This window comes from Geospiza fortis, unplaced genomic scaffold, assembly GCF_000277835.1.
Source record: "Geospiza fortis unplaced genomic scaffold, GeoFor_1.0 scaffold97, whole genome shotgun sequence".
Classification (NCBI taxonomy): Eukaryota; Metazoa; Chordata; class Aves; order Passeriformes; family Thraupidae; genus Geospiza; species Geospiza fortis.
The window spans coordinates 1,163,746-1,186,401 of record NW_005054343.1 but is presented as its reverse complement, the minus strand read 5'-3'; the positions used below and the strand labels follow the sequence as shown (position 1 = coordinate 1,186,401).

The following is a 22,656-nucleotide window of genomic DNA, read 5'->3' as shown; positions in this document are numbered from 1 at the left end:
GGAAGAGGAGATTTGGGGAAAGGTGGGAAATGAAGGAGAGTTCACAAAAAAAAAAGAAAAAGATTGTGCAGTTATGTGCATGTGCACACTTATGGCCTGCTGAGGTAAATATTCTGAAAGTCATACCACTAACAATAACTTTTTAAAAAATTAATTGCAGTCTGTGTAAAGTTCATACTCCTGCTTGTTCATCCTCTATAGCTGTATAAATAGCTGTCACCAGGGTAGGTCCCAGCTCTAAATGTGATCTATAACAGGCAATTAGGGGGTTGGAAATTAAAGAATAACTTTTTACCACATTAGGGCTAGAAGACTGATATGTTCTAGAACAGATTGTCTTTGGAAACCACCACCATCCTGATGCAGAAAACACATAATCTTGTATTTGAAACTCTATGGTCTTGCTTGAAAAAGCCCAAAATTTTGTCAAGCAGTGTTTGGCTACAACAGGATTTCAGGGAATCCTGTTTTGAACTTTTCCTATGTACACATACCTGCAAACTTTTGAAAAATGCATTTCTTTTCAGACATATACATATTAATACAGGTACATGTATGACAGGACTTGTGTGCTGGGACATGGGCTCTACTCGTGCACTCTTGGGCTGGCAAACCCCTGAACATGTGTTGTTAGCTTAAGGCATCACTAATTTTCTTTCAGCAAACTGCATTTCTTTCCTTGTACTGACTGCATGTATCCATAATATTGTAGGTAAGTTTAGGGCTATTGTTTCAAGCAGGATTAGCATGAATCTGAAAAAAGCACCATTGCTTTCTGGTTTGTTCTCTTTCAAAACTCTCTTCTTATTTGTTATGACCCAGGGGTAGTAGGCAGGAGTTTTAGTGACCCAGGCCTTGATATGAAAGGTAAAGATTGATGAAACCCTCCTCAAAGCTAATAGTTGGTTATGTACAAAGGGAAAAAATATGAATGTGGGAAACTGCAGTACTGGGAATGGCTGTTAATATATATGCTAGGAACCAGCAAACAGGAGATGGAATGGGTGGCTGAAAGCACCTTACCTTCTCTACTCTTCTCACTGCTGATAAATTAGCTCAGTAGGTTACAGCCAATTATACTTAATTGCTTCTCTAAAGGTTTCCTGTGTGATGTACAGGAGATGAAATTACCACTCATACCAATAAATTGGCTGAAATGCTATATCCTCAAGCTGTAAAGACTCCTCAAGATTTTCAAACACAGAAATATGTGTTCCTGTTGTTGTAGCAGGAAAAATATTGTCATATATACACTTGAAAGATAATAATGATAATCATGTGTATAGTTTAAAAAAGTTATGGCTACATGAAGTATCTAATGGATATATGGCTATATACATTATATACTTTGTCTAATCTGCAAATTAATATGAAATAAAATTCTTGTGAAAGAGAGTTCTGTTCATATTCCAAGCAGGTAGAAATTAAGTACAGTCTTAGTTTTCATGGACTTGTAATAATTTTGTACAGATACTGGTATGTTATGATACTGAAAGAAATGAATTCCTTTATCTGAAAGGAAGTGGGAAAAGCTCAAGATGAAGTGGATGAGCAAAGAAGAAGGAAACAGTTTGCCAGGAAAAAAACAGTAGAATCATTGTCTACTCACATTCATGGGGACAAAATCCATATTTCCCATCTGCATCGAAGTCTTGGGTTGTGGAGCACCAGAGGAATCCATCGCTGCGTCCTGCATCTGTGCAGCTGTTGTACTCCTTGCCATTGAACCAGAAGGGAAATTTGCAATATTCACCATCTGCATTTCCATACTTCACTCTGACCACTACAAGGAGAACAAATGCAGTGGTGAAATTAGCCACCCACTGACACAAAAAATACAGTTTCTGGGCATCCTCTTTTCCTGGAAGGTACTGATATAGAAATGCAGTCTGAATTTCCACTTTGAAATTCAATATGCTGCTGGTCTCCCTATTGGCAAGATGATCATAGCTGAAATATAAACTGGTAATTTTAAAATAATTCCATGGATATTACTCATGGTGAAGCGTTAGCATCAGCCCAGAAAAATATATATGTTGTTACTATGGCAAGGCACAGTTAAAAAGGTGCTGTTAATACATTTAGTAATTTAGTTTCTTAAGTAATATAGTCTAAAATGTTCAGTATAGTTTCAAAGGTTCCAGGCAGCAGCTGAACATGAGCTGAACATGCCTTGTGCCTCATAAACCACTTTGGTATTTCCAATGGGCCTTGCATGACATTTGCTGTAGCAGGGGGGACAGGGTGGAAACACAGACACACCCAGGTCCTGGGGTTTATTTCAGTTTGTCCCATGGAGTCTTATGAATACAGTATTGGTGCTGGAATATATACTAATGCATAGATAAGTGACTTAAGGATAGCATTCTTTTAATGGCAGAATTTTAAAATTGTATAAATGAATTTTCACCTCCTAATATTTACTGACAGTCAGTGAAAGCATTTAATGCAGCATTAAAACAGAGCAGCCAGCAGGCCATATGTTCTGAAACATGAAAAAGTCTGGTACCTTGTCCCTCCCCAAGAGTCCACAGCTCATCATCATCAAAATGGGAGTCTCCTCCAATTCCTGGTCCTGGTGCAAAGGCATGAGCCAGGAGACCATCTTTGCCATCAAAGGGATAGCCATCACCATGTTCTGCAGGAGTGAGCAGACAACAAAGAGCAGTTTCCAATGACCTCAGGCAGAGTCTCTACATGAATGATGATTATCATGTGTACTTTCCCATCCAAGACAGCAGCAGAATACTTTAGTGAGTGAATTCACTGGTTTGGTTTGTACTAGCAAGACTGATCCAGAAGAGAAGCAGCCAGTTCTTACAAAGAACATGAGCTGTCAGCGCTGCAGTTGTCACAGGATGGTATTTTGTATCTCCTAAGCGTGGTGGAAAGAAATCAAAAATTGTGAAGAACAGTGAAGTATTGTACCTGAGATGTGTGACTGCACGCACAGGGCTGTTTCTTGGTGGGGGCTGACAGGGAGTTGTAACTTAAATATTGTGTATGAGGGATATTTTCAGGTAGTTCCTAGCACTCTCCAACACAAAGATTGGAAAGTAAAGGCAGATTTCACTTAGCTGCAGCAGAAAAGAGCAGCCTGCAGAGATTGCTGTGCTCTCTCCTTTTGCAGGGTACTCACTGCCCCAGCAGGAAGGCACAGCTGGCTGTCTCAGCAGTGAGCTCTGGAAAACCAGCTTGCTCCTGCTGCTCTTAGCCCTGAAGGAGCCTGTTCCTCCTTCCCTTCAAGCACTGCAGCTCACAGGGCAGCAGCAGGTTAAGCAGCTCTGCTGCTATTACACTGCAGGCTTTTCTTGGAAGTTCACCACTTGTGGGAAAGGAGGCTGGCACGGGCATAGCCCTGGTATTCATAGCTCTCCCACCACACTGACCTGTGCATCAAAGCTGGCTGCCAGCATCTCCAGTTGCATCATTTCTGGTCTTTTGGGCTGATGTCTTGGCATTTAACAGAAGCCCTCAATACACAGGCCTGATTCTCTCCTCTGTTACACTGATTTCAGGCTGGTGTCACTCCTTATACTAGTTCAGTTAATTCCCTTCGGTTGTGAAGTACAAGATTTTGACCTACATCAGGTTCTGCACCTCCTATTTATTTCAAAGTGGACCCTTTACTTAAAAGAAAGGTTAAAAATGAAGAAACCTCATGGATGTCTCAGCCCCTGTGAATCTGGCCTGCAGTACAGTGATAGCAATGACTGAATGTGGAAGGAGCTCTTTGCCCACAGTTTCTTAGCTGGCTATAGCCAAGTACTAAAACCAGCAGAAACACTTCTGCTTTTGTGGACTTTTTTTTTTTTTTTTTTTTTTTGCAAACCGAGCCAGTCTGGATGAGGATCTGAAGTCCTGAGTGTACAGAATCTCTGCAGCTTTTGAGGTCAACTCATCAGTAGCTACAGCAAAGAAAACCAGCTTGAAATGAAAGCTTTTACAAAGAGTTCAGTTATTCTTTGAACTGTTCACTCAACTTCCAAAGTCTACCTCCCAAGAAATCGGCTGCAGAAGTATCTTCATTTGTATTAAAAATTCTGTGATTATCCAGAAGAAGTTAAATGTTCCATGTTTACACTGAAAAGCCATAAAAATTCCTTCAGGGGAAACCAAGATTAATTGAGAAGACATGCACAATGAAAATTAATCAAGTCACCCATCATCAGCTGAACTCAAACCATAGTTCAGCTTATGATATTTTAAATTCTTCAAGATCAAAGAATGCATTGAAAGCTTGCATTCTACCATGCTAAAAAAATGGAAACCAGCTATGGAGTCAAAATTGGAAGTCACAAATACATTTTTTAAGCTCTAATCTGTTAGAACCCTCACCACTATCACTGGAAAACAGATATACAGAACTATAAATAACAGATATACAGAGCTATAAATAAATGGTATGATGTCATTCCATTCTCTTCTGTGGCAGGAAGCCAGCTCACACCATCTGAAGATCTGTACCAATATGTCTCGGCTCTATTTCTGATTTGTAAATTTAAAAATAAAATGTTGCCCCTAGCAATTCTCTTTTGGAAAGATAAATATAGTGTAAGGATATTGTATAAACACTTCTCTCTCTCTTTCTAATGTATAAGAAAAAGTCTTAGTGAAATTAGATCTTCTTAGCTTGTATGAGCCAAGTGTGAACTAGGACAAGGCTTGCCAGAAAGGCTCATGGGTGCTACTTATTGAGGGTGGATCATTTTAAACTGAGGATTAATGACAGGAACAAAACCAAAAACATAAGTAAAAATAGAAAAATATACCCCATCGACCAAAATTAATCATAATGTCTGCTTCTCCATCGTGTATCCGGTTAAATCTCAGTGGTGTGACATCACTCCAGACTTGAAAGGCTCGAGCAAAGGCATCATCCACTGTCTCAGGGTCCAGATCCGGGGTATAGCCTATAATCCTTAGAGGTAAAAGCAACAGTTAAGTAACACACAAACATCCTCCCTGCATTAGCTCTTTACTGCTCAGCACACTGAGGAGGCTCAGCAGTGAAACCAGCTAAGAGGTAACACTGAGACCTAAACACCTTCCTTTGATTCAGAGATGAGTTTAGATGTGGCACTTACTGTTTATTTTCTTTTGGAATTGACTCAGCAGCAAGAAGAAAATTATAAACCCAGAGGCTGTAAAGCCTGGATGGCAGTGGGCCTTGCACAAAACATTCTGGGCTGTGCATCAGCACTGAGACCAGAAAAGGAGCTCAGTAACATTCTGAGTTTCAATTTGGATTGTTTTTCTCTTTAATAAGAACAGAAAAACAGCCCTTCTCCCTCACCTTTGTTGCTATTCATATATTGTTTAATCCCTGTGGAATGCTAATCCTTTATCTGTGTGTAGGATACATTGGCAATAAGATAGATGGGGAAATAGGAGGAAAAAGCACGTAAGACAAAGCTGGAGGCCTGACCTGGAAAGGGACAAACTCTTAAGTGTGTTGCTTTCTTCTTCTTCGTACGTTTTAATTGGACTTCTTAGTGCCTTATAGTATAACCTGCTATATTCCATGTAAAGACAAGTTTCCAATTCCTTGCAGCACAGATAATGTGCACAGTGAGAGAAACTGCTTTGTGCCTAAGGAGGATGAGGAAGATTCAGAGGAAACATCAGCAAGTAGGGGCTGGGAGAGCTGCCACAGGTTTTTTCATTGTTATTAGTTAGTTGCAGCCCAAGAGATGCTTTGAGTCCAAACTTGTGAGGGAACAGCTGACTAAGTCAAGCAGCCACAACAAATCTGCTTGTTTTTCTCATTGGTGGTAAATGTTGTTCATGGGCCACCTAAGGTAATGAGATTTTTACCACAATGAGGGGTGTATTGGCCCCTAACTCATCAGAAGAAGATGAAATTAGAACATGGCAAACTTATTGCAAGAGTTGTAACTTGTTACTTGATGAAACTCATGTTTGTATGTGTCTGAAATACAGTTGTTTGATTTTAAAATTTATTTAATAATCTCATTTTTAGGACTGCAAAATGAAGAGAGTTTGGCCTCTGCAATCAATAAGCACTTTGGTCCTCCTGGAGCAGATGGGCAGGTGAGAGACTCCTGCTCCAGCCCCCTTGGGATGCTCTCTGCAGAGCAAAGAGTAAACCCAAAATCTCTTCAGTTTCAACCAGAACCAGAAAGTTGATGTTGATATGATTCTTCCTGATATATTACAATTTGAAATGACAGAGGTATTTGTTAGAGCCTTTGGTAATTATCCAAACACATGGGGGTTCTAACTCAAGGACTCTTGTCTAGCCCTCTAAACAGCTACTGCATTTCTAAGTGCCTTCCTTATTTCTTGGAAGTGCTATGGGTATGAGTGAACAGAACCCACCATTACCAGTCTGTACCTGTATGTTATATGATTCTTTTCCCATTTTGGCTTTCTTGCAAAGAAGTTGTAATTGGCTACATCAGGGTTACCACAGCGGGGTTTCTTCATTGTCTCAATAGTATTTTGATCCAGATCTCCTGTTTCAGGAAGCCCAAAAAATTTCTGCATTTTCTTCAGCGTGTCTTTCAGGACAAATAAATTGCAACTGTCTTTTGGGCAGCCATAGTATTTATTCAGGTATTGCTTGGGGAAAAAACACAGAACAAAGACTTTAAAATTCATAAAATTTATAGTTAATCATTATCAATAAATAAATACCATAATTCCATGTTAGCTTTCCTTCTGTAATTTGCAAGTTTTCTTTTAAAAATTACCATTACTAGTAAGTGAGGGACCAGCAGAATCTTCTTAATTGACACAAAGCATCCTTGATCACATGATATTGCTAATTAAAAAATAATTTCCATTATTAGCCATTACCTTTACTTAATGAATTGCTTTCAGTTATTAGAGCATAGAGCTTTAATGTAGGACTAAAAAGTAAAAATGAATTTGCCTTTTTTTCTTTATGATGTATAAATCTGCTTACAGTTCTTAATGTAGGACTAAAAAGTAAAAATGAGTTTGCCTTTTTTTGTTTCTTTATGATGTATAAATCTGCCTACAGTTTTAGATTTTGTGCAATGTTTTGTTGGAAGAATCTGCATTATTGAGAAACTTCTCAAGAAATCAAAGCAACCCCACAAATGAGACCACATTGATTGCAAAGAAAAACCTCATTCTTTACTCAAACCAACAGAGTTGTTTGAATGTTGGATGTGTCTGCTTTTGAGTCAAACATTGCAAAGAACTGAGGAAGAAGGTATTTGGTAACATCTCAGTTGCTTGGACACTGCAGCCAATCAATATTTGCATACTTAAAACTCCATTGAATGCTCCAGCACATTATGGTCAGACTGATGTTTCTGATACAGCTGTGGTGGCGGTTCACAAAGTTCTTTCTCATTAAAAAAGAGTGGTCATAAGGGACCCAAAAGATAGCAAAAATCACATAATTTTCATCTCCTAAAATAACACCCACAAAAGTCTCCTCCCCTTCTCTTAAGGATGGGTGTACAGTGTTTTATGCCCCCCTGTGAAAGAGAAGCCATGTGAAATGGCAGGTATTCTCAAACTGCACCCACAAGGGTGCTTGGCACTACACAGAGCTGAGGGATGCCCTTGCAATGGTGCTGTGAGACAGGAAGGTTGCAAGTTCCTGATCTTCCCACTAAAAACAGTCTGCAGCTGAGGAAAAAACACCTTCAGGTATTGTATCCCAGGTATTAACTACAAGTCCAAGGGAGGAAAATATCTGAATAAGGTAAAGGTATATTTGCCAAAAAAATATGAGGACTATCAGGGAGAACTATTTCAAACTGAGGATTACAAGAAGCCTGACGAAATGACTGCACATTTAAGTTCTTGTGCCACTAAATATTCCCAAGAGAAACCTTGTTTCATGTGTCTAATTAATTGCTTAAATTCACCCAGGAGACTGGGGGTAAAACCACAACACCAGCAAAATAAAGCGGAGGATATTTGGTAACTGCAGTTGGTCAAGCCTAGCTTTCACCACCTTCCTCACAAAGTCCAGGCTAACCTCATCTGCCCAGCATAGGAAATGGTTCAGGGATTACTCAGAAAAGGATTTAATCAAGATGTTACACCATTTCCTTCAGAAGGTCCTCTATCCATCATGATTGAGCACAGACCATGGCTAGATTTCGTGATTTTTGTGACCTCTGATGTGCTATTTCTCCATTGGGGACTGGCAAATGAAGGACACACAGTTGCTTCATCTTTGCTTCCACTGAGCTGCTTTCCACACATAGTTAGTGGGGCCTGGTAGAAATCATGTGAACTGCATTGAGAGCATAATCAAACAAGCCAGTTTGGTTCTTATCCTAATTTGCATTTCATGTAATTTGATGGGTTTTCTTATGCTTCTGCTTGCATCCCCCAATGATGTAGCCAGTGTAATACAGACTGCACATCAGGACTGACTGAAGAACCAGGCTGCTGCTCTTGCCATTTTAGGCTTGGGAGCAAGCTATACAATCAAAACTATAAACTGAGGCATGGTGAAGAATTTTACTTGCTAGGATTCTAAATAAAAAGCTCACCAACCCCTTTCAGTTTTTCCTAAAATGGAGATTTTATTGGAGATGAGAAATGACCAAGATCAGCTGTTCTATGAGGAGAGAATCTTGAAGAAAATGTAATGTCTATGCAAACCACATCTTGGCCTAGGCTGTGAAATGCAGTTTCCTCAGAGTCAGCAGGGAGCTGTGGTGATCTGGAATTTTGATCCAGCCCATTAATGAAACAGGGTCCAGCTGCAACATAGCAATTTGTGTTCTGATGCTGAGTGTTGGGGCTGTCCTGATGGAGGGCGTGAGGAAGGGCAGCCAGTTAGCATTGCCCAAGAATGCCCCAGGAAAGACAAAGAGGGACTGCAGTGTGAAACCAGCTTGTAATTTTCCTCTGAGTACACATAATAAATAGGTTGTTTGAAAGAAACAGAGATGAGGGGAGATGTGGATTGCAGTTATCGAATAAAAGCCTGGCTGTGTCTAAGAAAAAAGATTCTCTTAGAGTGGTTAAATTGCTCTTGGGCACATGGGACCCCACTCTCCTCTCCCTAATGCACTGCCCCTGCCCCCAGCTCTTGGCTACTGTGCTGCTAAGGCAAAACCTTGGGTGAATTTGTTTTGTTAACAGCTGAGGAATGCCCTATTTGGGTCTGTTTTTCCTAAACTTTCTGACACAGCTCCCAACTGGAAATTCTCTCTGTACCCTCCCCCAGACCTTCTTTAACCTGGCAAGCTTTCCCAAGATGCACACAAACTCCTAAAGAAAAGTGACCAACTTTCAAGTCTCTGTGTCCTAAAATAAGAATAATTTATCTCAGTCATCCTTAAAATGGATTTACTGCTGAAGAGAAATAATTAGTCTATAATTTAGTCTATAATTTACATGCTAAAATAAGGATAATCCATCTCAATCTCTTTTTAAATGGACTTCCCCATAATGTCACTTTTATGAACGTCCACAGGGCTAAAAAAAGATTAGAATAAAATACTGTAGAGTTAGAGCTATAATTTGCTAATATACAGAAATACAAACTCCTTTTTTTGTTCCAGATTGGATTTGGGGAAAAAAATTCTTTAAACCTCGGTGAGATTGCTTTCCAAAGTCAAAACCAGTCACAATGGCTTCTGAAATTCGAGCCAGCTTTCAGTTGTAGTGCCCCTTAAAGTAGTGTTTATGCAACCCACAGTAAACATTCTGGAAAACACACTTCTTAAAGCTGTGTATACATTAAGGGAGTCTCGACTACCCTCACTTCTACTTGATTTAAGTAAAAAAATTATATGTCTCTTACTTGCCCTTCTCCCTTCTTACCAATGAATTTTTTTTTTATTATAATCATGATGATTTCATGAAAATATTTTGTATCTTGAGACTTAAGGGGAAAAAAAACCCCAAAAAGCTGACTTCGCTGGCTTAAAAAATTTTAAGAGAGAAAACATTACTTGGCTCCAGTTTTAACTTTTGAAAGCTGATACCTTTGCTAGCTAGCTAGCACTTCCAGAGACTCCAGGGAAAGAATGCTACAGTCATTCCTTAGCCTAAGCTGAATCAAGAAAGAAACATCTGCTTATGAAACAACAATAGAAATCCGAAGCAAAGATGAAACCAACACTTACCACTGCTAGCTCTTTGTCTGTTTTGGGAGTGCTGTCTCCAGGAAACTTAATGATTGGTGACGGAGCGGCTAAAGTTTTGTTAAAAAGATAAACTTGGACGAATAGTACTTTAAAAACGAAGCCACGGCCAATGTGAGTCTTCATTCTGCCTAAACTTGTGCTCTCCTCTTTGGAAAAAAGCTTTTCCCCACTGTCTCTCCGTTACTTTAGCTGCAAAGTGCACCAGTGGCTTATCTGCACATCTTGACTCTGAGCACCGTGCTCCCTTTTGCTTGCTCCAGCAGTTCCTTTGTATGTTTAAAACATCCAGATGCGCAGTCTCAAGCTACCACAAGAGGAAGTCTGAAAACTAGTGGAAACATGAGAAAAGGGCAGTTACCAGATGTGTTTGCTGTGATTTTAAGGTAGCAACAGGCAGATAGTTACTATTGCTGAAAGAGGCCACATTTTCTCCTCATTTGCATATATGAAAGTATTTATTTATGCCAGAGAAGAGGAAAAAACAAAACCTGACATATATTTTAAATTAAAAAAAAAAAAGAGAAAGAAATTACTAAGCATTATTTTCCTGGCTAAGCATTTTTTACTATTTTTTAGCTTAATTTCATGTCACAGATATAATGATATGCCTTAATCATGTATGATTGTGCTCCCACACGGTACCTTGCAGCAAACATTTTGATTATGGATTTTGAGACAGACCCTGCACAGGGCAATGCAGCTGAGCAAGGCTTCTTGTCCCCCTGCTGCTGAGGCTACACAGTACAGTGTGGGTCTGTACTCAGGGCTCACCGTGCTCCGTGTGAGCCTCACTCCCTCCCTGCTCTCTGCACAACGTGCAGGGCTCTCAGTAAGATCATTGTGACTTGCTGGGTCCAGAACCAGCTTTAGGCTTTGCCACCAGCAGGTATCACCTTACCCCTACAGGGTAAAAGATAATTAGGCAGATTCAGCAACAAAAATGATCAGAAATAAAGGATGTCAGGGAAATTGTATAAATTCAGTGTTTGCTTGTAATGGGGTTATAATGCCTGGTGCAACTGCCTTAATCTGAAATTCTGGTGTAAATATGGCCAGTAATTTATTGTGTCATTCACAATATTGCTGGCTTTGAGGTGCTGTCACAAGTGAAATATTATTATAGCTGAATTTCCCTAATCTAGGGATTTGGCTCACGATTTTTCAAGGTGGGAGGCTGGCAATTCTGCATGATTGCAAACTGTGTTCTGGCCAGCCAAGGGCCTACTGTTTCCACTGAACACAAGTCCAGCTATGAACATTCCTCTGACCCATATGTCGCCATAAAGATTGCCAAGGCTTTCCAATCAGTGCTAAACGAGAGTTTTCCAGGTATGACCTCTTAACAGATAGGGCTGCTAACATGCAGGTGTTTCGTGTTCACTGATATTTGATAATTGGTTGTAAATAGTTAATATTGGCAGTTGTTAGATTTATGCTAATATCAAGCTATTTTGCTAACTGCACCCCATCATCCATGATGTGAACAGCCTTTCATAAAGGCAAGGACTTCAAGAATAGGACTGAGGGGCTCAGGGAGAAAGCATTGCAGAGGTTTTGTTGCCCATACTCTTCCACTGGGAGCCCAACACAGCAGCTGTGTGCAGGGCTGCTGGGTGAATCAGCCATGGGAAAGGACACTTGAGGCTCAGGAGAGAATGAGGATTTACAGGAACTTGTGTGTGAATGGAGCTGCCTTTGTCAGCAAGCGGCTTTGTATTTATCCCCACTCATCCTTTCAGCAATGAATCCGACCTGACTTGAGTTACAGTGAACAACTTTCCCCTAATGGCTCAGCTTTGAAATGACACGTGCTTTTTTAGCTTTTCCCCATCAGCAAAAATCCATGGTCATTTAAAGTGTTGCCTTAATAAGCAGCAGTTCTGAAAATATGATGCAGTTTTTCCAGAGCCTGGTACTTGGTTGTGGGGAATGACTCTTCTGCTTTGTTTGTGATGACAGCTCATATTTGTATCTGGCCATGTGACACTGTAAGAGAACAAAGGCCAAGGAAGCCTTCACTCTATGTGCCAAGTTACTCCTGGGTCTCCTTAATTAAGCAAGTACAAATATTTTGTATCGTGTTGCAAATTCTGCAGTTATCTCTGTGCTCCATGATAGGTCAAAGACTGATGTAAATCTTAAGGCATGAGAACCACGTTGTTTTCATAAGAATTTTAATGTAATTTATGACAGCTTAGCAGCTTTCATTTAGAAGGGTACTGTGGTGAAGCTGTTTAAAGCCAAATGTGTCCTGGAACATTCCAGTTGCACTCATAAGCCTCATTGAAAACTAATGAATGCTCTGTTCTCTGTCTGTCCTAATGAATATCGGATCAGAAATGGATGAGGAAACTTTGAATAGCCTGTGAGGTCTGTGCAGTTTGAAAATCTCACTGTATTCTGTTTCTTATCCTTGCTGGCAGGGAGGGTAGGTTGAGGTCATTTTTTAAATGCACTTTGTAAAAGAAATTGGCAACAGAAAGCAACAGAAGAGACCTGCAGTGAAGCATTGTTTCTCACCTTTGTTTGCATTTTTGCTGGTAAATTGCTTTGCTGGTACCACTTCAGTGTGTGAGCAGTTAAGCAAGTTATGTTCAATTAGGAAACATAGTACATAATAGAATATTTGATTTATGGGTATTGGGTGAACCAACAGATTGAGTTTCTGAGCAGTGAGTGAAAACATTCTCTTTCATTAGCCCATGACATCAGAGATACTGGCTGAGCTGCCCTCTTTCAGATTGGCAAAGCAAAATAAATTCTGGTGACACTTTGTTAGAGTAGAAGTCCTATTGTATGGAGACTATATTTGGGGTAAATATATGCTTCTTATCTCCTTGTATTTGTCTTTAAGCTCTATGCCTGTTCTTAGTGTGCTGCAGAGGTGCTGCTTTTACAGGCTGGGAGTGCAGTGGTGCTCTGTCCTGGCAGTGGGGACATTGTGCTGCTGCCTGGCCTCTGCTTTGAATCAGAGGCTGGGCTAAAGACTCCTGAGCTCTGTCACAGCCCAAATTACCCCATCACCCTACCACTCTTACTGAATTTGAAGACATGGTATGATATGTTTTCTTATCTCAGACTAGATAAGGCCAAAATCAGGGAGACAGGCTCTGAAGGGTCTGAAGGGATGTGTTCTGACATTGATGGATTGACAGGATAACTGCTGTTAGTGTTTGCTGCACAGACATTCCTCAGCCCTCCAGTCGCTGAAGAGATGACCTCTGACAGTAATTAGTGGCTTCTGGGTAGACTTCCTGGAAGTTAAACATTAAAGAAAGAATACAAAGAATACATTAAATACAAAACACAGGGGAAGAAGAAAAAGGCCTGCTGAGAAGAGAACCTAAGGCCATCCACCAACTTTTTGGAAGAGCTGAAGCAATAGTCTACATCTCCTTTCTCTTACCTTAGTCCTCTGTAAGATATTTTGGCTATGTAAACAGATGTTACCTGTGGATTAGCTACAGAAAAATTAGCTGCCTTTGTATATCTGTGGAAAAAATTAATCTGTTGCATATAATTTCTTTGTTAGGTATTTATCTGATACACACATTGAGGTATCTCTCTTGAGTCATAAAAGGCTCCTCTATAGTTACTGAGTTTGTTTCAGCTTAGAACCACTCTATATTAAAATTTTAAACCATCTGCTTTGTAAGATGCCAAATGTACTTTTTAAATGTCTACTTTTGTACATGAATAGTTACTGTATGGCAGACACAGTCTGAGAAGGCAAATACCTCTTTTGAGGACATACTTCAATAATAACAGTAAAAAGGGAATCATGATGTCTTTTGAGTTGTAAGCTACATATCTAGGTAGATCTGACTGTGAAAAGAGAACCATGAGCATGAATTAACATGCTGTTTTTACCAAAGGATTTTTCTGTTTCAGAAAATGATTTTTGAAATGATTCAGAAGCACTCAGCAGTTTCAAGATTAGACTTCAGATGGTGTCCTAGATAATTTGCTTACAGAGTAGTCATGCCTCCAGAAACACACTGTAGCAATTCCTACTGTCACTAATTCCAAATTTTTTTTTTCAGAAGCTGATCATTTCCTCATGGTTTCAGAAGAGTATGTTAGGCAGAGTGTCGTGAGCACAGGCCATGGGAGGATGGTGAATTTATTCCTGGTGGGGTTTCATGTTTTAAATTGAAACCTGTTGCTAGGCTGAAGAAATAAATAATCATCAGGACAATTAAGGTCTTAAGAAAACAGCTGATCCTCTGATTACGAACTAAGCTGGTTCTAACTGGGTGCAGTGGGATATGTGTCTGCAAGTAAACTATTGCAGTATTTGTATATAACCTCTTCTCATGTGTTCTCTAGGTCATGTGCTGTCAGTTTATAGCTTCTAGTTTAAGAAGCAAAACAAGTTTTTAATGTAGATGGACTTGCATTGATTTTAGCAGGATCTGTGGAAAAGAAATAAGTCATTAAAGTTGTCAGAGCTGTAGTGTTCTCAGAGTTTTGCAATCAGAACTCATAAGGAACTGGAAAACCCAAAGCTCAGGTGGTGGAAAAGTTTGCCTGAACTTCAGGAAAGGTGCCAATGAAAATATGCCAAGGTCCAGTTTAGCCAGACCTTTGGCTACTTTTTGGTTTTCCAGGGTTGCCTTGTGACTCATTATCTTTTCAGAAATCCCATTTTGCAGTTTCTCCTGGATCAGCATTCCAGAGCCTTTCTTCTTGTCTGGGGAAGAAAAGCTTATAAGTACCAAGAAAGCAAAGAGCTTACAGAAGAAAGCATGGGGCTGGAATATGCTATAAAAGGGATTTTGATGCCTTTTATCACATGTCTGACATGTAGGGAACTGTGGTAGAAGTAGCAAGGCCATGAGTGTGGTGCCAGACTGAGGCTCCCAGAGCCTGAGGTGTGTAGGAATCATGTATCTGCTCACTGCCCTTTATCAGTGGTATCTCACCTGAAGGTGGACCAGCTACACAAATAACAGCAGGGACACACCAAGGGTCTGCATTCCTTCTGGGCTTTGACACTGGCAAGTCACTGAGCTCCAGGCAGCTGCTTTTCAGTGCCTGTAACAGGAATAGTGGTGCCTGCTGCAGGGGCTGGAGGAGATGTGCAGGAACACAGGAAGGTTTGATTTTAGCAGTTTACCTGTTTTAGTAAGGTTGTCTCTAGGAAGCAATGGTTAGTCACAGCAGTCCCCGCTGAGTTTAAAATGATTAATAACTTCAGCAAGAACTCATATTTCAGGCAGGTGAGCTCATCTAAGCCCTGCATGTTGAAGGGTTGATCCAAACAGAAGGTAAGCTTTAAACATTCCCATCATTTGTTATCTGGATGTGCTCTCTGTCTGCTCAGCAGCTGGCTCAGCCCTCAGTGATCTGATTCACCATATCTGACCACCACATGAGGGAGTCTTTAACCTGTTGGAAATCAGTGTGTGTGTTTGTGTGCATGGAGGGGTGAGAGTGGAACAACGTACAAAGGGTCAACCACTGGTACCAGATGTGATTTTCAGCATTTAAGGTAGCAATTATATTTGCCTTTTGTTTCTCTCATCCTTTCTGTTTTAATAAGTTGGGTCCTAAGGATGTGAAGTTCTGCTGACACATGGGTATAATTTGTTAGCTTGCTACTGAATTAGAAATGAATTTTTAAAATTTGATAATGAACTGGACTTTGGGGATACAATGTGCAGAGCTAATTTGTCTTCAAACATACAGGTGGCTCGCTACTGGTGCTTCCTCATACTGAGGGTACAGAAGAAGTCCTGATGATGCTGTATTTGGTCAAACTTGGCAAACTCAGCGTGATCCTCAGGAGCACTGGGAACAGATCCTGCCATCCACGCTGTTGTTGCCTTGTGCCATGTGTTGTGAATGGGCCTGTGGAGCTCCATGAGGCAACTTGCAGTGCAAAATGTGAGTAAAGATGATGGGACCAAGCCCTTTGCTAGCCAGGTAGCCACCCCTACCCCATGGTAAGAGCAAGAGCTAAATGGATGTGACTGCATGATCAGCCATGGTGCAGAGCTATGGCATTTCTGCTTTCCAGATTTCTGAGACAGACCCTAAGGAATGCTGCACTGAGTGACACATTTCTCAAATCCTGAGAAGAGGCACTTTACCCCCAAACAGTGCCACACCAAAGCCTGGCTATTCCCCACGGCTGTTCTGTTTGTATTCATGGGAGATCTCTTTGCTGTAACAATGGGCAAGTGCAGTCCTGAACATGTCAGAATAATGGTTCTGCTTGCTTTGCTGCTGCTGCTGGGCAGCTGCTTGTTGCTACTCACTGTACACCTCACTTGTCATTATAGGGCTGGTATTCAGACACCAAGGGACCTTAATTAATGACTTTGAAGATGTGGTCTTTTATAATTTATGACAGAACTTTAATTAAAATCAAATATATAGTGGTTGAACTAGCAGAGGATTTAAAGTGCACAATCTTTGAAGGAGACAGTGATTCCCTCTGACCACTGGTGGTGGATACTGAATGCAAATTCCATTTCATCACAGCAGATTCAGAACAAAATGAGCTTTTTTTTTTTTTTTTGTGGAAACAGATCTATGATCTTACCATCAGAAACCAGCAAACACACAAACAAAACCAACCAACGAGAATGACTATCTGCTGCACATACAAAAGCTAGTAAATTAAACACAATGTACAATTTAATAGAGCTAAGGGAAACTGGTCAATAATCACATAAAGCTATTTCAAAAACATTGCCATGAGAGGGAGATGAATAATGGAAAAAATGCATTTGAATAAATTAGTCACTGCAAGCTGGTAAAAAATCAGAAATGTCTTATTTAGTAGCTATATAAATGGTTTAACAGTAGCAAATATGATTCAAAAATGTCTTTGCTAAATATTGACCATCATTCAGCCATCTAAAGATAGTTACCATCTTTACCTTTACAGTAGCAGTAATTTCTTAGCTATAAACATAACAACAGGAATATATCTTATAAATAGAAAAGAACATTCCTGGAAAAGAGAAAAGGATTTCCTCAGTGGTTGCTCTTGGTAATGTTGCAAAAAGTTAATTTGTTTTATATTACTAACTTTTCATGTAGTACTTCAACCAGCTGCTAAAACTACAATTTGTGAACTGCTAAAATGGAATTCCTGGGCACAGTCATGGGGGATATTTATTTGAAGTATTTTTTCTTTTGTTTTTATTGTCAATTTGCTACAGCAAATTACTGCTCATACTGGATTATTTAAGGCTGTTTGTCTGGCAGATATATTTATATGTGAGTCTTAGTAGCACTGGGCTATCCATCGTTAGGGCAGTGGAAGCTCAGCTTTCAGAGCGCTAAATTGGAGTGAATGTCACAGAGCTGCAGGCTCCTTTCTGGTTGAGCAGTATTTTGTGGCATCACACTGGAAAAACTGATTTTCCATCTGCAGTGTGCAGAGGGATGCCAGGGGCCATACCAAGCCTGCCCAGCCTGTTCCTGGCAGTGCTCACGGGGCAGGAGCTGCTGGAGCAGGGCTGATCAGGGATTCAGACTCGTGACCTCTCTGCTGGCATCACTGGGTGTTGGGGTCAGATTCCCTTCCTTTAACGAGTCACACCACGTCATCATTTCATCACAGCGATCCCAGGAACAGAATCACAACCTCACAGATGCCAAAAAGGAGAGAAATCTAAGGGCTCCATGGGAATCCCACAGGGGAGCAGTGAGGAAATGCTACAGGCCCACAGAGCTTCTGAGGAGGTGTCGAGTTCAAAGGGAAACCTCCATTAGCTGGGAAGGCAGAGGAGTGGCAGCACCTGCCTGTCCTCCAGCAGGCTGAGTTCCTTGTTAATGGGAATGACTGAATAAAGGCAGCACTTTAATGGGCAGGGAGAATGTTTCTCTGAAGGGATTAAATTCCAACTTTCTGTCTTTCAATGTTTTTATTACTCTTCCTATGCTTTTTATGAGCCGTTAATTTCTTTCATACTTGACCATTAGTAATACAGGGCAAGTAAATGGCTAAACTACTTCCAGAGGCTGCTTGATGGACCTTGGGGCAGGCCTACATTTCCCTGTCAGGAAGACTGAGTCTAGGGCCATTTGCACAAGTTTATACTGGGTTTCATTCCTGATTTCAAGATGGTATTAAAAAAAATATGAGTGCTGCTGCACACAAAATCTGGATCATGCATTTTTTTCTCTGTTTTAAAGAATAAAGTGCTTAAGGTTTTACTCTGAAATTTAAATGAAGATTTATTTTGGTTTTATCACTGTGCTTCCTAGGTTCCATCCCTCCCCAGTTTGCTGTGATGTAATAGACAAAGATTTGAATTGGGAATTATGATCATAAGCAGATCAATACATGTTTTTCTGATGATAGTAAGATAAGCAGGGGGAACTTCCATGTAAAATTATGGATTAAGAGGCATTACTGAAAATATGGCATCTTCTGTGGAGCTGCAGCACCTGTACAGTAATACTGAGTTTCCTTATTGTATTTTTTTTTTTTGGCATTACCATCTGTGATGGAGTCATCTTCCTATTCCAAGAACAGAGAGACTTTAAAATGCATTGAGTTGTCTTGCTTTCAGCTCTTCACAGTGAGAGCTTTTGGAACTTTACAGTCTCAACAGTTGTAGTTAACTGTTTCTTCCTGCTTGATCTCCTTAATAGCTTTGGGAATGTCAGTCCACATGTTATCTGAGATGATGTTTTACCCAGAACAGAGGTTTCATTCTGGATGCTGCTTTTACTGAGCTTTTGTCCACTCCTCTGATGCTTCTGCCTGCAGTCTGCAAATCTTTCTCAGGTAATTCACAGAACAGAAATCTGTAACCTTAAAACCCCCAGCCCTTGGAGTTCCCAAGGGGGAGGTAGGACATTTAGCCTTCTTTGGAGAATTAAATATGTGATTTATCATTTATTTAATTCAGAGATCTCACAAATTAAGAAGCCTTTGGACACTTTTGGTCCAAGATGCAGTTCTTCATCTCCAGCACACCTTTCTGAGCGTAGTAACACTCAGCATTTGCTGCTGCCAACTGCAAGTTAATTTGAACTGAATTCCTACAAGAACAGATCCAATACTTTTCATCTTGGCAGAATTTAATTTTTGCTTAAGTTAATAATACTGAAGTTTCAGGGAAGGAGGGCTCTTCGGGTGTCTCAGCTTTATTAGGTTTTGCAGTGCATGTCCACTAGTGATTTTTATGTATTAGCTCTTCCAGTTTTCTGCTCCAGACAGAAAAGCTCTAGATTTGCCTCTCAGAATTCACCATTTCAAGAAATATTTACAGGGATGTTGGTCATGAATTCAGTTTGAACACATGCCAGGCTGTTTCATAGGTACATCAGCTCCTTTGCATAGAAAATTCCATTTTCATTTGTTTCATTGAAGTTCCTCAGGTCTGTCTTTACAATAAAGCTAGCAACATCTTTCTAGGAACCTCCCTGATACCATAGGCAGAAGGGAAGATAATCTTCTGACTTTAAAGTCAGATGAAATCCTAATAATCTGTAACACTGCAGATTACAAACTGCAGCCCACTCACAATGAGTCTCTGACCTAATGCCATCTCAGGAAAACCAGTCTAGGTGAGCTCAGTTTATGTTACACTCTGGTTTATTGCAGAGAGCATGAGAACTGATTCATAGCAGCTGTTTGTTATTAAGGTGAACATTCAGGTCAGAATTGGTGAAATATGGATACACTGTGTGTACTCCAGAGGAATTCAGGAACCGCAGCTCATAGGCTGCACAAACCTCTTTAAGCTCCAGATCAATCTGATTGTATAAGAAATACAATGACTATTGATGAGTAAAACAGAAAGGCAGCAGCAATGGTCAGAGACATTGTTGGTGTATTAGATTCCTGTAGATGTAGGAATTGCACCACTGCTGATGAAACTGCAGAAGAAAACCTGGTCCCTGTGATGAAGGTGAAGGGAAGAATATTTCTCTTCCCTCAAACTTGGACTTGCAGCTAGTGTTGCTTTCCCCTCCAAAGTCAGAGCAAGGTGTAACAGGGAACATTGAAGTTCTAGAGAAGTATAAGATGGGAAATTAATATATTTTTTCTTAAATGTTTGAGTTTTTTTTAATCTGTGTGTATAGATACTACATCAATTTTGGTGGGATAACAACCAAACTATCGGTAGTTTCTCCAAGACTTGGAAGAGAACTTTTTTCAAATCACAGACTTTAACTTCCAATTGCTGCTTATTCTTGCAAAAACTCTTATGGCCTCAATTTGACAGAACACTTGAGCACTTGTTTTTACTCAATAGTCATGTGAAACAAAAGAGATTAGTCTTATGCTTAAATGCTGGGTTGGAACGTATTTGGTTGAAGAAAATTAAATGCATTTATCATTGCAAAGAATGTAAATTCCATACTGTCTAATTCTAATGGGCTGAAGTTCATTCAAAAGAATAGTGCTACTTATAAACAATAGGAAGAGGAAAGCAGGCATATTAGCAAAGAGAATATTTAACACTTCCAAAGCACCTTTTACCCAATGAGTTCACATTTCTATGTGCATAAAAATGAGCAACACTTTAACACTTCTGTGAACTAAGCTGAATATCTCCTTTCTCAGATGGGAAAGTCAAAGCACAAAGACTTTGAATGATTTATCTGCATGAATTGGTAGCAGAGCTAAGAATCAAATCTTGGCTTGCCTCAATCTGCCATGGTATTATTGCTCATATGAACTATTCAGTCATTTATACTACATAGAAGTGACAAGCTCTGTCATTCAGCTGGATAAAAATAATTTAAAATATGATTTCAGTACAGCTCTTTCTCACCATTCTCCAAGATCCTTTTATTAGAAGTTTGCCTTTTTGTCTCCCATGACACCAAGCCTTGGATTTAAAGTTTACTGCATTCATTCTGCTTTTCACTTCTACCAAACAAAAAGTTTGGGCTGGCCAAGTCACCTTGTCCAGTGTTAGAGCACTGCTATAATAAAAGTGAGAACAGGCAGGGCTGTGTGGGAAAGTTGTTTCCCACCTACAGGCATATCATAGATGTGAAGTTTGTTATTTGCCTCTCATTGTGAGAGCTGTGCAGCAGTGAATATTTAGAAGATGTGTAATGTGCTTTCCTGAAGCATGGGCAGAACCTTTTGGTCACACAGCTCAGCCTTTTTCTCTCTCTCCCAGCCCCTGGGGGTCTCCTCTGCAAGTTCTGATTCATGAGAATGAATCATTTACAGTCATTTTGAATAGAATGTAAACTAAAAGTAATGTTCTTCTCAATATGTTGCAAACTGGAATTTCTAGATCCTAAGGAAAATTATGTCAGTGTCTTAAAATTATGAGTTCTTTACAACTTCTGTGTTTTGACCAAGAACTTTTGAAGTGCAGTAAACCCCAAATATCTGGTCTTTTTCTCCTGCAAGTTGTGAGGGTGGATTCTTCCTCTTGTGGACCTTGGAATGTTGGTCATTTCACTTTGCTGGGGAACAAGATAGGGTTCCTTAATTTAAAGACCTTTGATTGCTTTAAGGTTTAATATTTCTATTGTGTAGAAGCTAGAGGCTTTTCTTAGTCCATCTGTCTCTCACACAATGCCCACATGCATGCCTTCCAGTTTACATGCTGCAAATAACTTCTTAAATGCCATTACAGTGAGGGAAATGACTGTACACCAATGGCACTTGCCCCCTAGACCTGCTCCCATATGTCTGACATATCTGCTTACTTAACAGAATTGAGCTTTTAATGTTGCTAGCAATTAAGAGACAGTATAGTTGTGGGAAAGTGAGCCAGTTTTCTGCTCTGTCTGGGACATTAACAGCATGACTCTCAGATAAATCTCTGTTACTGATTTTTATTATTAGTGATGATATTTGAACCCTGAGCATCAGACTTCTGATTCCAGGTTGCATTTGCATGGAAAAAGAAAGGGAGAAAAGAAAATCCCTTGCCTCATAAATTAAGTAGACTTAGCCTAGAAGATATTGAGAGACACTAATGGTTCATTAAAGCACATTTTCCTTATTTTTAACTTCAAACAAAGTTGGTGGGGAGCAAAGAGAGTTGTTAATGGTGTTTGTAGGAAAAAATGCATCAAGGTAGGGAGATATCATGATGGGTCTTTCTTTTTAAGAGCTGTTACATGATTCCTCTGTTGCCTGTTTTATGATGTGCCTCTTCTCCAGGACTTCAGCTCCACCCCATCATGTGGCTGCACACACCCACTCTTCTTCGTGCCCCTCCAGCCACATCCCAGGCTTCTAAAGAACGTGTCACTGTTTCATTCAGATGTGACACTTCCAAAGATATCTCTCATCTTTCTCAAAGAGTTCTTTGGAGGCTCCAACCTGTGGGAAGCAGACACTGCTGCAGGCTTGGCAAAATACCTAAGTCTAAAAATACAAAAGCAAATGAACTTTGAGGGAGCTGAGCCATTCCCATATTCTGACTATGGCAGGAAAGATCTGCTGTCTCTGCTGTTCAGTACAGCTTCAATATACAGAGTTAGAGCTGGAAGATGTGGGGATTTTGTGGATTTTTGGTTTTGTTTGTTTGTTTGCTTGCCTTTTTGTGCTTGGTAATGCAAAACAGTTGTCCCATTTAGCCATCAAGTTCAG

At 40.1% G+C, this 22,656-nt stretch overlaps 1 protein-coding gene across 1 annotated transcript in view; it reads right to left on the bottom strand.

The window, feature by feature from the left end:
- The window catches only part of MMP2 (matrix metallopeptidase 2), a 29,302-nt gene extending 18,900 nt beyond the window's left edge, over window positions 1-10,402 (bottom strand). Inside the window, exons 1-5 of the mRNA XM_005422721.2 lie at window positions 10,095-10,402; window positions 6,359-6,585; window positions 4,773-4,921; window positions 2,510-2,638; window positions 1,610-1,783 (exon numbers count right to left, since the gene is read on the bottom strand). Coding sequence (XP_005422778.1) covers window positions 1,610-1,783; window positions 2,510-2,638; window positions 4,773-4,921; window positions 6,359-6,585; window positions 10,095-10,238 — 823 coding nt within the window. The 5' untranslated portion in view covers window positions 10,239-10,402. The remainder of the gene's footprint in view (window positions 1-1,609; window positions 1,784-2,509; window positions 2,639-4,772; window positions 4,922-6,358; window positions 6,586-10,094) is intronic.
- Between the last annotated feature and the right edge of the window lie 12,254 nt (window positions 10,403-22,656).